At 43.6% G+C, this 12,647-nt stretch overlaps 1 protein-coding gene across 2 annotated transcripts in view; it reads left to right on the top strand.

Moving 5' to 3' along the window:
* The window catches only part of JAM3 (junctional adhesion molecule 3), a 32,340-nt gene extending 20,686 nt beyond the window's left edge, over nucleotides 1–11,654 (top strand). Inside the window, exons 2-10 of one of the 2 annotated variants that reach the window (XR_012997036.1) lie at nucleotides 3,670–3,735; nucleotides 4,622–4,735; nucleotides 5,610–5,762; nucleotides 5,999–6,201; nucleotides 6,557–6,656; nucleotides 7,002–7,131; nucleotides 8,351–8,405; nucleotides 9,054–9,830; nucleotides 10,973–11,654. Coding sequence is in view for 1 of the 2 variants with exons in the window: in XM_076358519.1 (XP_076214634.1) it covers nucleotides 3,670–3,735; nucleotides 4,622–4,735; nucleotides 5,610–5,762; nucleotides 5,999–6,201; nucleotides 6,557–6,656; nucleotides 7,002–7,131; nucleotides 8,351–8,405; nucleotides 9,054–9,089 (857 nt within the window). In the remaining variant the exon portion in view is untranslated. Of the gene's footprint in view, nucleotides 1–3,669; nucleotides 3,736–4,621; nucleotides 4,736–5,609; nucleotides 5,763–5,998; nucleotides 6,202–6,556; nucleotides 6,657–7,001; nucleotides 7,132–8,350; nucleotides 8,406–9,053 lie in introns of both variants that reach the window. The other variant, XM_076358519.1, reaches the window with a different exon arrangement.
* Nucleotides 11,655–12,647: the final 993 nt, after the last annotated feature.

The raw sequence follows: 12,647 nt of genomic DNA, 5'->3' as shown, positions 1-12,647 counted from the left end.
GAAAGGTGGCAGTCGCCACTAATGATGATTTAACACGCAAAACAAAGCAACCTATAAGTGTGGTCACCAAAGAGACAACACTTGCCGACAGCAGGGAAACGTGACATAGCACAGATGCCCAGGCTCCTTCAACAGGAGAGTGCTGACAGCTGGGCAGCACTGGCTTGGTGCAGATTCCTCCCGCCCCATGGAGACTGGTGAACAAGGGATACCTCAAAGTAACGCTAAGAAGAGCTGGAAAGGTGACCTGCTCCTGCTTTGCAATCTGCCTGGTCCCTTGGGGTTTTTGTTTTGTTTCGCTCCCTGCATAGCTGTAGCCTTCTTGTAATTTAGAACATGCTACTTGCAGTATTCTTCTGCCACACACAGAATAAATCTGTCTTAGCAGTGATTTAAGCAGCCACATTGATCTCTGCCCACAGTCAATACATGTAACAATGTCAGAACCTCTCAGACAGTCTCTAAGGACTTAGCTCCTTTCTAAAATCTGCTGTCATCCTGCTTTGTGCCTGAGGGATAGACCTAAATCTCTTGTGTTTAGTGGGTGGGAAAAAGCCCGCTGTGAACAATTTCCAAGAAATGAGATGGGGCTGGAGTTTGATGGACTCCCACTGTCTTGGAGTGAATGCTTGTAGAGTCATAACTCCTTCAGAGTAACACAGCATCGTGGTATTACTATCTCCACCTTCAGCTGAACTTAGTAGTTACAGTAGATGTACTTCAGTAGGACTCTTACCATGCTATCTACTTGATGGGGGACAATTTTTCTGAAAAAGATCTTGTGTCAGCAAGAACGTATAACAAAAAACAAACTGGTACATCAAGTTTCCTTTAAGGAACGAGGAACCCTTTCCCTCCCCATCTTTCTCTAGCTTTTCCAAAAGGAAGATTTATAGGATAATACAGACCAGATAGACGCTGTGCAAGCTGCCTTCTGCGGCTCTTCAGGTGCAGTGCAACTCTCTATAGTCATCTGCTGCTTCAGGTCTTAGAAGAAAGCTATCATTTGTAAAAGTGTCTTTGTAAGGCAGTTCCCCAATGAAGGAGGGTGCTGTCTCTGAAGAAGGCAGAACCTACAACTTCCCCCCTTTTGAAAACTGAGCCAAACGCATTATCAGAGCCACCTGTCCCAGGCAGGAAGCCAACCAGGATCTCCACAGTTAAGCTGAGTGCTCAGGCCTGGGCCTTCAAGAAAAGCTCTCTTGGTTCCAGAAGCAGGAATCTCACAGCAGAAGCAATCAAATGCCTTGTTTGTATGAAGTGCCCTACACTATTGTTGAAAACGTGTCCAAAGATTTCAAAAGGATTTTCCCAAGATTGTTTTTTGTCTTCTGGTGACTAGCTACTTCTAATGCTGTGGGGTTTTGCTGGGATCAGTGAAATCTGTTTATGCTCACAAGGGAGCAAAGCAAGGATCACAACCCCAGACAGAATACCTGAGAGGATCAAAGGATGAACAGAGGGAAAGGAACGTGTCAGCGTCTTGTGGCGTAATTACCTTTTTTCAAGGGGTAGGTCTGGAAGCACCAGGCCTGATGAAAATGGACTCTGCTTCACAGCAGACTTGAAGAAATTACTCGTGGTTGCTCAGACCACCTCCTGACTGAAACAAACCAAGACCAGAGCACCTGCTTTGACCTGCTGGGAACCAGCGCTGAAAATGGCGTTCTCCTGGCTCTCCGAAGTAAAGCATAAGCAGACTGAAAGGAAAGCGCTCACTGCACTGCCCTGTTATTTCAGCTCTGATACACAAGACTTCTCCCAAATAGCTACGTTATAGTCCAGAGCATTGTCATCTTCGTTCAATATTGGATTTCTCCCAAATGCTGCATGAATGTCTCAAGTGCAGAAGGGGGAGGCGTGGAAAGGTCCTGCTAAGAGCAGTTTTGGCTGGGCCAACTATTAGTTTGCATGAGCCAGTGGCTTTTATGTGAGTAACAATTATTTTGTACACAAAGGCAGCTTCTCAGCCTTGCTGAACTCCAGCTCTCCCCAGTGGTCTTTGGGGTATAAGCACCGAGAGCCAAGGCACCGAGGAAGGCATCAGCATTTAAGGAACAACGAGGGATAAGAATCGGCAGGGAACATTTCAAAAATGCTGAAAAGATTTTAGGTGTTCAAGGCCCTTGAGCTTTCAGTGGGAGGGCCTTCGCAGCTCTTGGGTATTTCTCAGACTGCTGCCCTGGCTCTGTTACGCTGTCTGATTCACTCCACCAGAGGAATTTTGCCCCTGCATTGTCAGATTCTCTCTGTCCAAAAGCTTTCCACCCTGAAGGGCAGCACACAGGAATTTCCAACTGTCTGTCATGATGCTGAAGAGCGTTTCTTTCTCCATATCTCCCTTCAGCTGCCTTTTCTGCTTTCTATTCAGGTTTGTTATGACTTTTTTTTACTCCGAGTAATGTCACTCATGTCATTCTCATGTCACTGAGGCACTGGTTTCCATCGTCTTTAACTTGCTGTTTGATCGAATGCCCAGTGAAGTCGGTGGGCATCCTCCCCTAGATTTCAATAAACTTCTGATTGGATTTGTAACAGCAAAGTTGCGTATGAGGCCATGGCATCCCCCTGTAGCTGGTTATCTGGCACCGACTATAGTATGTATCCTCCTCCTGTAAGACAGGGCTTTGGAGCAGCCTGTGTTTTGCAGAATACCATAGTCTGACTGAGAGGTGATGGGCTTTGCAACAACCAGAACACCTGGTTACAAAATACCCTCTGTGATGAAGGCATGGCTTGCCTCTGCTGTCTGATTCGCTTTCTTCCTACTGCGCCGTGCGGGAAACTGCCTGCTTGTTTCCTTCTCCCTCAGGAGAGCTGTTTGTGAGTGTGGCTATCCAGTAGCGCGTGATTGTTGGTACCTGCTCCGGTGAAATGCACAGCAGAAAAGACGCAGAAGGCAGATTTTTCAAAAGAAAATAATACACGAAAGATGGAAAATTACTGTGTTAATTGGAAGCATTTTGGTGCTCAGCGCAAGAAGTACAGTAAAGGGCAATAGCTCGTGGTATAAGGGTGCCTTGCAGCATTGCGTGACTGAGCTTTTGTCCCAGTGTCAGTCTGGCTGGGACTCTACCCAAAGAGCTGAACTCCTCTGTTTTCTCCTGAATTGCAGTCCTTTCACGATTTCCTACCTTGCATTTTACATTACCACGCTGAGTCTTAAAAATACTTAAAGATGTATGAAATGTGCCAGGCCTCTAACATACGCCGATTACATCTTTAATCAGCGTATGTTAGAGGCCTGGCACATTTCATCTTCTACGAGCTGACCGGAACTCTTGAGGTTGGTCTGCTTCCTGTCTTTTCCTGATCATCAAATTAATTTGCAAAATAATACATTCACTCTTGCATTGTCAGAGTAAGAGTTCCTTTACCATCTAAATAAGCATAAGGCACAAGGAAATGGCTTGTGCTGGCACTGGTTTTGTGCTATTATGTTAATCCTCTTTAATTGCTACTTCTAACAATTATATTTTCCTGTATTTACACCACAACTCCTAAATAAACTTAGGCCTGCTGGACCGGCATTAGTAGCCAGGAATAGGTTTTATCTAGGGAAGTTAGTCCTTGTAGCTGGCTGAGAAGATTTCTCAGCAGGCAGTGTGTTTGTAGCTGGGTGACTTATGAGCTGTGCTATTTCTTATTACCTTCTGTTTGTTTTTCCAGGCTACAGACTCTTGGCTGTGGAACTGACGTCCAGCAACACCAAGCCCGTGGTGCAGGAATTCCAGAGTGAGTGCTGCGGGGGCCCGCTGGCTGCCTGATGCGATGGCTGCACTGCCCTCTGCCTGGGGACTTGCATCAGTCCAAACAATTGAGAAAAATTTGCTTCCTGCTCATGGTATCTGGTTTCCTGGGGGAGGCAGGACAACCGAGAGCCTGAGATTCAGAAAAGTGCTTAAGAATACATCTGTATCTCTCCCTGTTCAGCAAAGCACTTGATTGAAATGGTTTATTGAAGTCCCTTGCAAGCCATTGGCATTACAAAGTGTCTGCCTAAGTGCTTTTTTGAACTGGATCCCAAAAAGAGGAAAGGCGGTCGCCTTGCAATTAATATACTGAAAAGGAGGTCGGGAAATTTATATTTTATCTTGGCCCTACTACAGACGTGCAACGCGATACTGGGTAAGCCACCTCTCAACCCTGCTGTGATGCCTTCTTCTGCAGAGGAGATGGAGATGACAATGCCTACTTCAAAGGGGAGCGGGTTTGCTGAATTTATCCCCAGGCATCATGGTCCTCAGTACATTACCAGACACCACCCAGGGAGATTCTGCATCCCTGACTCACATTGTAGGCTCTGATTAGCAGCAAGACAGTGCTGTGGACTCACCCTGTCCTAAGGTCTTGTTTGCTGTAAGTTAGAGCCTGTAGAGAACAGTGTGTTCATTTCTCTCCATAGTTGGTATCTGTTCGGCTATTATTTTTGCTGGCCAAAATCCACCTTCCCCAATAGCTCCTGGAACCCAGCAGTGTTTCTGTTTGTGAGGCAGATGAAAGAGAAGGCGTTGCTTTGTGGGCAGCATCTCCTAATAAAACACTGTGCAAAACTGCTTAAAGCAGAGCAAAAATACAGCTGCTTCCTATTAATCTGTATTTCCTTTATTTCTTCTGCTAGGTGTTGAGCTGTCCTGCATCATTAAATCCACCGTAACACCACATCCCAGAATCGAGTGGAAGAAGATCCGAGATGGCGAAACCTCTTACGTATTTTTTGACAATAAAATGCAGGGTATGAAGATTCATTGTTCTTAGACTTCCAAAACAGCCTCAGAAACAATACAACTGAGAACAAACAAGTCTTTTAAAGGCAGGACCTCTGGCTGTCTTGCTGCTTTCTTCTGGAGCTAGAGTTCAGCAGTCGAAGTGCAAGATGGAGAGAGAGCAGGATGTTCTTTGCTCTCTGCCCTCATTATTGACAGTTCACAGTAGGGAGCCACAAAGAGCTGGAGTGAGATCCTATATAGGAGATACTTCTTGGGTAAGAAAGCAAATGCTACAGCGTCCCTTCTCCAGCACCTGTCGGTCCTTGCTGGAGGTCACTGGGTGTCTGAGCTCTCGGGACCAGACACTGACCCCTCCTGTCTTTCCATATGGAACTGGAGGGCTCCACCTGCACTTCAGAAGGGATCTCTGTCTGGAGCTGTCAGTGCTTACTGCTGAGGTAGCACAGTGCTTTGCAGCATCCTGGGAGCACGTCATTAGAAGCCAGACTCTTTGGCTTGACGGTGAAACTCAAACACAGGACTGCCAGTAGGGCTTGACTCCATCTGGAATTACTCCAACACTTTAGATGGGACCAACAGCCACATTCAAATGAATCTTCCAAAGGAGACAAGACCTGACGCTGTCTTGGAAGTCCAATTTTGGCACAGTTTTTGAGCTCTGGGGTGGTGCTTTCCAGTTCATCCTCTTATATGGTTAGCAGCACTGGTTTCCTTTGTGGTCACTGGTGAGGGGAAGGCTCCTAACTTTAGAGCATCGAGTTCCTTTCAGGTGGTTCTCTTGACTCCAGAAAGAGTCCAAGATCAACCACTTAATTCAGATGCCTAAAGTTAGTCTGTGTGACTACCCTGAAATTTTTCTCTCTTTTTCCTCTGTATCAGGAGACTTTGCGACTCGTGCAGAAATTCTGAGCCAGACATCGCTGGTGATTAAAAACACCACCCGGATGGACACTGCCACATACCGCTGCGAAGTGGCAGCACCTTCTGATACTAAAACCATAGATGAGATTAATATCCAGCTTACAGTCCAAGGTATTACTTTAAACCCAGATACCTCTGCAAGCACTGCTAGCTAACAGAAGAGGCTGTGAGTCTCTCCAGAGTTGAAACAGTGGCACTCAACAGACTCTGGAATTTGTCATTTAAAACCAGCTGGAAATAGTGGAAAGTTTTGATGCCTTTGTAGCACAGCCATCTTAGAAAGTATATCAGAAATGATTTAGTTCTACTCAGCAGTGCCATTCACATGGTTTGTGTCTTTCCCACAGTGAAACCTATGACTCCTAGATGCACTGTGCCTAAAGCTGTACCTGTTGGCAAGACAGCCTCTCTTCACTGCCACGAGAATGAAGGTTACCCAAAGTCCACTTACAGCTGGTACCGCAACAGTGAACCTTTATCACCAGACACGAAATCAAATGCCAAATTCCAGAATTCCTCCTACACCTTGAACCCCACCACAGGCACTCTGGTAATACCCTTACAGACATAATCAAGACTTGTTTCGCTGGACAGGTTATTTTTAAGGTCACTTGTAAAAGAAAAAAGTCATTGCATGGCTTTCAAAGAAGGTATAATTTGAAGAAGGTTAGGTGTTCTAGGATCTGGATGACTTGGGAAAGGGAAGATTAATGACAGAAGAAGGTATTACCCTAGCTGATTGGTTTTGATCACTGCCAATACCACACACCTTTTTAGAAAGAGGGAAGGAAGATGTCTCACAGCCCACCGTGAAGCCTGGGCAATGGAGAGTTGCTTATACATGCTTATACCTTCACAGTGCCTTCTGTCTCTCACGTCCTGCTAACCCCCTTTCTCCTCACCAGGTTTTCCATGCTGTGCACAAAGGAGACACAGGCCGTTACTCCTGCATAGCAACAAACGATGCTGGCTTTGCTAAGTGTGAGGAGCAGGAGATGGAAGTCTGTGAGTGGCTCTACATACTTTTCATCAATGCTGATTAATATATCACCATAAATAAATTGCCATCACCATAGGGAAAGAAGGGGGACATCCTAGAGTATTAAGTCTTTCCTGCTTTCTCATAGCCCCAAACACAGGAAGAAAAAAAAAAAATCTAAAAATTCAGGGAAACATTAGAACACTGTTCAGATTCATGAACAGTTTTAGTCTTGGAGTCAGGGACTCGCTAGTTCCCTATGAATTATTGGGGTTTGCTTAAATTCAAGAGATGTCATTTTAGTGTATGTAAAGCTAGAATATTGCTACCGCCTTAAAGAAATACTGGATGATGGCTTCTCTCTTTGCCAGATGACCTCAATATTGGTGGGATAATTGGTGGAGTCCTGGTGGTCCTAGCAGTTTTGGTGCTCATCACTCTTGGCATCTGCTGCGCCTACAGAAGGGGTTACTTTGCAAATAGCAAAGAGAGTGGGGAAAGGTAAGCTGGTATTCAAAGTGTTCTTATACAAGTCCCTGCGCCCACACCCTAGCATGAAGGAGTCTGAAGGGCGTCAGAAACTGGTGGCTAAAATGTATTTCAATGCCTGTCTTGGACATATTTCTTCCTAGTTCTGTACCAAAGACTACAGGCCAACCCAATTCTTGAAGTATCCAATTCCCCACTGTAAACCCTGCACCATGCTGAAGGTTTATTTGCCTAAGGGAGAATTTTGGTATGGCTCCTCTTGTGCTTCCTACCAAAACCAGACAGAGGAGCGAAAGCCGTGCTCTAATATCCTCACGCTTTGCACAGGGAGACCAGCACAATTAAATGCCTACAGGTGTTTGTCCGATAGGTTATGTGCTGTTGGCATAATGAGGTCTACAATTTAATGAACAGAGCTCACTGCACAATTAGTTTAAAGCATCAGGACATGCATAGAAAATGTATGCAGAAGAGTAGGCTCTCTGCAGGAAATCTCACTAGTTGTGAGAACCTAAATTTGGGATTAAAAACATCCATTTTAGAATGCACATTAAAACGTTAAAAACAACAGCATTAGCATCAGAAACAAGCCTTGATACCTTACAGAATCTGTAGAAGAGATAATATATGTAAAACCAGGATTCTCACCAGATAAGATTTGTTCTGTTAAATGTTGCTTTTCAGCAGAAGTCCTGTCTTTTTTGGTTAGGTTTGGTTTTTCAGAAAAAGCTCCAAATACCCTATTTAAATGCAGCTGAGGGTTGGCATACACTGGACTTGACAGTCGTATATAAATTATGAATTCCTATGGGATCGCAAACAAGTAGCGCTTCCTTATAACTAAGGAAAATGCTGAAGGCATCTGGCAGTGAAGGTTTAAAATGAACTTTATAATTGCCACAGGAAACAATGCAGGAGGCACACAGAAAGATAGCGCACAGGGACCAGAGCAGAAGAGCCCAGAAAAGAATCGGTTAATCTCTTTGCAGAGTTAGTCTTGTGGAAACATACAGAAATCTTTTTACCCTGTGCTGAAGGGGAATTAAGAAAAAATCCCAGTCATGATGAATGATGGAATAAGCACAGATCTATCATTTGAGCAATGAGCTGGGTTTCTCTCTGCTTTCTTTTCATTCAGCTGCTCTTCCTCATTTTCATCTTTCTCAGCACCTCCCCTCCAAAATCCTGCAGTCTCCTTGTCCCAGAAATGAGATCTTTTCCTTTATTTCAGCTACAAGACTCCAGCAAAACCTGATGGCGTTAACTATATCCGGACAGATGATGAGGTAACAAATGATTTGCATTTAACATCTCTCTGTTTGGGAGAGGAGGAGGGTGGGCAGAGGACTACTAGCTTTTTTAGGGCCTACAGACTTTCTTAGAGCGGGCACCACTCAGAAGCGAGGATGTAGAACAGAGAGAAAACAGAAGGGTGAAGGCTGAGTCATTTCCTTAGAAATGACGAACAGTTTAAGTTGCCTTAAGTGACTGATGCCAAGAGCTATCAAATGCAGCTCTGCTCTGTCTCAGTCATCTTACGGCTTGACCCCCTGAGGATGAGTTTCATTGGATTAAGTGGGCAGGCCATGATGCTTTTACAAGAAAATGTGCATTTTGGGATTTGACTAGATCACTAAGCTTAAGATCAGAGAAAGCCTCTCCCTGTTAGCAGAGATACTGAAGAGGGAATGAGAAGGTCCCCTGCCATGCCTTGGCATGCAAGGAGGACAACAGGAGAAGGAGCACCTGGCCGGTATGACTGGTGTCTCCCTCTCCTTACCAGCTGGAAGGGGGTGCTACCTAGACCGAATGCTAGAAGTTACGCAGATTGGATGTACCTTTCATGGGCATGTTGCAGTCGGGGGCAGCAGGAACAAAGAGGTGCCTGGAAAAGCCACTAGATCCTTCCTACATCCGGAACTGTTTTGTTGCAGGGTGACTTCAGACACAAGTCTTCATTTGTCATATAAGACACCAAAAGAATATTGCAAACCAGCAAAAGCAAGTGTGAAAATACCTCCTCCAGGAACTCAAAGCGAGAGCAAAAGATGAATTAAGTGCGCTTGGAAGAGTTTGGAACACACAAGAACTTGATAGCTAGCTATCTGTATATCTTTTTTTTCTTTGCCAAAGTTTAAAGTAACTCCTCACTGCCCAACTTGCATCTCCCCTGCCTCCGGAGATACCAACAGGATCACCTAAACCTGTCCTTGGACTAAGGAAGCGTTTTAATACTTCCCAAGAGACCGGGCTGTGGAAGTTTGTGGAATTGCCTTCTGTTTGTGCTGCAGGGACACAGCCACAATGTGCAAACCAACCAGGGGAACAGCGTTAGGTAAATGTGTAGTAGACATTACTAGTACAAATTACTAGTAGACAAAAAAGGTGCTGATACGGCAATAGACGGACTTCAAAGAATAAGATTTATCCATGCAAGGGGGAGTCTTCCTCTCAGCAGCTTGTTGCCCAGGCCTGGCTGGTGACTTTTACACATTTGTGATTGTCTTGCGCTTTTGACTCTGACTGCTCAGGTGCAGAATATCTGAATAGCCTACAGTGACAGATACCGATGCAGTAAATGCAACTAATGTTCTCAGCCCTTTTGTAAACTTACTGAATTCTCGTTACTCCATTTAACATGAAACACGGGCAGCATCAGGCCAGAAGGATTGCTTCTGTTCACTGCTTTGTAGAGAACCCATTGCACGCAGGTAACCCCTCATTCTAATCTGCACAAAGCAGGCTTGCCTCTTGCGTCTTGTGGTGTTTTAAAGAGGCTTAGAGTGGAGGCAGAGAACCTAGTGCTAAGACATCCCTTTCAGGAAAATTAAAGCCAAATAATTTCAGGGGCTAAGATTCCCATAAGAGGTACTGAGATGTCTTCAAGCTTTTTTACCTTCTCCATTTATTTTGTAAAATCCCACATTCTAAATTTTTTGCAAAGATCTATTTTGATTACTTCAGAAAAGGTAACTTTTCTATTTAAAGTGTAAATACATGATGCCAGCAGTGTTTAACGTAGCTATTTTTTTACTTTTTAAGCTACAGAGAGGAGCTCAAGTGTTGCTATAGTACGGCACTGTCAGAGCATATCAGTATTATTTCAAAGTGTAATAAAAAACTGCTGGTGGAACAGCATCTCTTTCCTCTTAAGCTAGCTTCAGCAATTTCCTTGTCACAAGAGGTCTTACCAGACACAGAACAGAGTCACTCAGGGATAGTTTTTGTAAATTTATGGCAGGAGCTATCAACTTTTTTATATATAAAACTTACTTTTCTTGCCAGTGACCAACACTTTGTTTTTGTTGTTGCAAGAAATATCCAGGAATGGCTTTTGGATTCAGTTCCAACAAGGTGACAGAGTGACTTCAATGTCTGCTACCCCTCTGCAAGTTCCCTAAAGCACTAACACAGTGTGACAGCTATGGCAACTTTACAGATTTAAACTGCATAGCCAAGGCAACTGTTTCTGGAGTTGGGAAAGCAAAAGCTCGATACAAAAGCACTTTTGTAGTGTCAGTTGCAACTTTTCTCTAGAAGGTAAAAGAAAAAAAAAGAAATCTAGTTTTCTTGCCTTTAGAGAGAATAATTGGAAAGGCATGTTTCCCAGAAACATGTATGTTGATAGTGTTGAACAGCATTGGGTAATATAGGACTGCAAGACGTGGATGCAACACTAGAACTGTGCTGTGGTTTAAGAATTTTTTTTAATGTAGCATAATTAGTGTTCTTGTATTTCCAATATGAATTGAGTTGTCTTAACTTTTCCTGTATACAGTATTTTGGATACTTGACGATTTGGACTGTCAGTGTTATTTTTTAGTGTTCTACATTAATCTGCTTTGTTTCCTAGGGGCCTCGCTGGACATGCCATTGCTGCATTTGTTTTGCCTAAACAAAGTGTTACCACTTCTCCTTTTGCTAATGAAAGTAAAAATAAGGATGGGGCAGCAATAACCATACGTTCTCTGTGTAACTCGGACATTACCACTGCTATCTTGCAACTACGTTATGGTTACCTTCTTAAGACATGCTCTTCAACCAAGCCACACAGTACTGTTCACTGGCTGCATGCTGCCTCTAATCTGACAGTAGTGAGCATAACATTCCTTTGCACCTTCTGTATATCCACTACTCCTTTTCTATGCTGCTTTTAGGATACCTATAATAAGGGAAAGAAAAGGTTTGAATCAGGGTAGCTCTGGGCACTATGGGAGCACAATCTACAGTCTTACCATGAGCCAAAGGCAGCCTTCATGTGAAAAGCCAGCAAGCTAAGAATCAACTTATTTTTCAGTTCTAAAATGTGACAGTGGCATCTCTAACGAGAGAAGGGGAGATGATCCCCCTGATACAGCTCATGAGATCTGATTGATGGAATTCATTGTATCATTGTGAATAATATTCAGGTTTGTACTAATGTATTATGTTTAACTTTGCCAAGAATGTTTTACATAAATACCAAGCTATAAAGCATTCTTGTAGGGTTTTTTGTTTGGTTTTGGTTTTGTTTTTAAACAGCCATATTACTGGAAGCTTCTGTCTTCAATTCAGTGAAATAAGGGAAAGTCTCTTCTGTCAGAGCACTCATTTACTTGTATTGGACTGAAGGTTACAGAAAGTCCAAGGTATGTTGCTGTTTATCAGTTTGTTCTTGGACATTTGTCTATCCCTGGTTCTTCTCTAGAGAAGACAGATTCATGCTCGCAGGGCTCATCTCAATGCTGCTCGAGGACAGAACAAAAACTAGAAAAGCACAAATTAGGAAATAAACTATTCCAGTTTACCGTTCAGAGCGGTTAAATAATATTTTAAGGCAGGAGAGAAGGTACAAAACAAATGGATGTGGCCATAATTGACCATCGCTTAAGCCAAAGCCATTCCATACGTCCCCTGCTCCCAGGTTTTGACTTTGATTTTGAGAATAAAGTATAACCTCACTTGAAGGTTTCTCTGATCTTCAAAACAGAACAGGGGAAGTGAGGGCAGATTATGGGATTCCAGTGCAGGAGGTAAGTGCCTCTGGAAGGGCTGTGGCAAAAGCACGCTCAGCCTCTTTGTTTCCACTTGTATAGAAAAGCCTACTCCATTTCTGTTGTTCATGCCTGAATAAGACAAACCATCATGAGTAAAACAGATTCCATTTTCAAGTTCCAATGAAATCTAGAGCAAGAGCTTTGTCATAGAAGTCAACAACGGAAAAACTTCAGTTAGGTTAACATGGCATCAGAGAGACTCGGGAATGGTCAGATTCCAGCATTTACACAGCGCATTTACTAGAAACAAGTTATCTGTTCAGAGCACAAAGCTATGCATAAGACTTACCAACCTTGATTTTAGTGAGTTATTCATATCCTGCTTGCAGTCAGATAAGAGTCTATATTTAAAAGCTGCTGGGTCCAACATTAATTGAACTGAATGCCTAAGATACCAGCGACGTAGTAGGAGCGACTTTGAGGCTGTAGAAATCTATAGAAAAAAATAATTTCTCTGTCAGATCAAGAAGAGGAGAGAAGTTGTGGGTGGAA

The sequence above is a fragment of the Aptenodytes patagonicus genome, chromosome 23 (assembly GCF_965638725.1).
Source record: "Aptenodytes patagonicus chromosome 23, bAptPat1.pri.cur, whole genome shotgun sequence".
In the NCBI taxonomy this organism is placed as follows: domain Eukaryota; kingdom Metazoa; phylum Chordata; class Aves; order Sphenisciformes; family Spheniscidae; genus Aptenodytes; species Aptenodytes patagonicus.
This window is presented reverse-complemented; position numbering and strand designations above follow the sequence as displayed.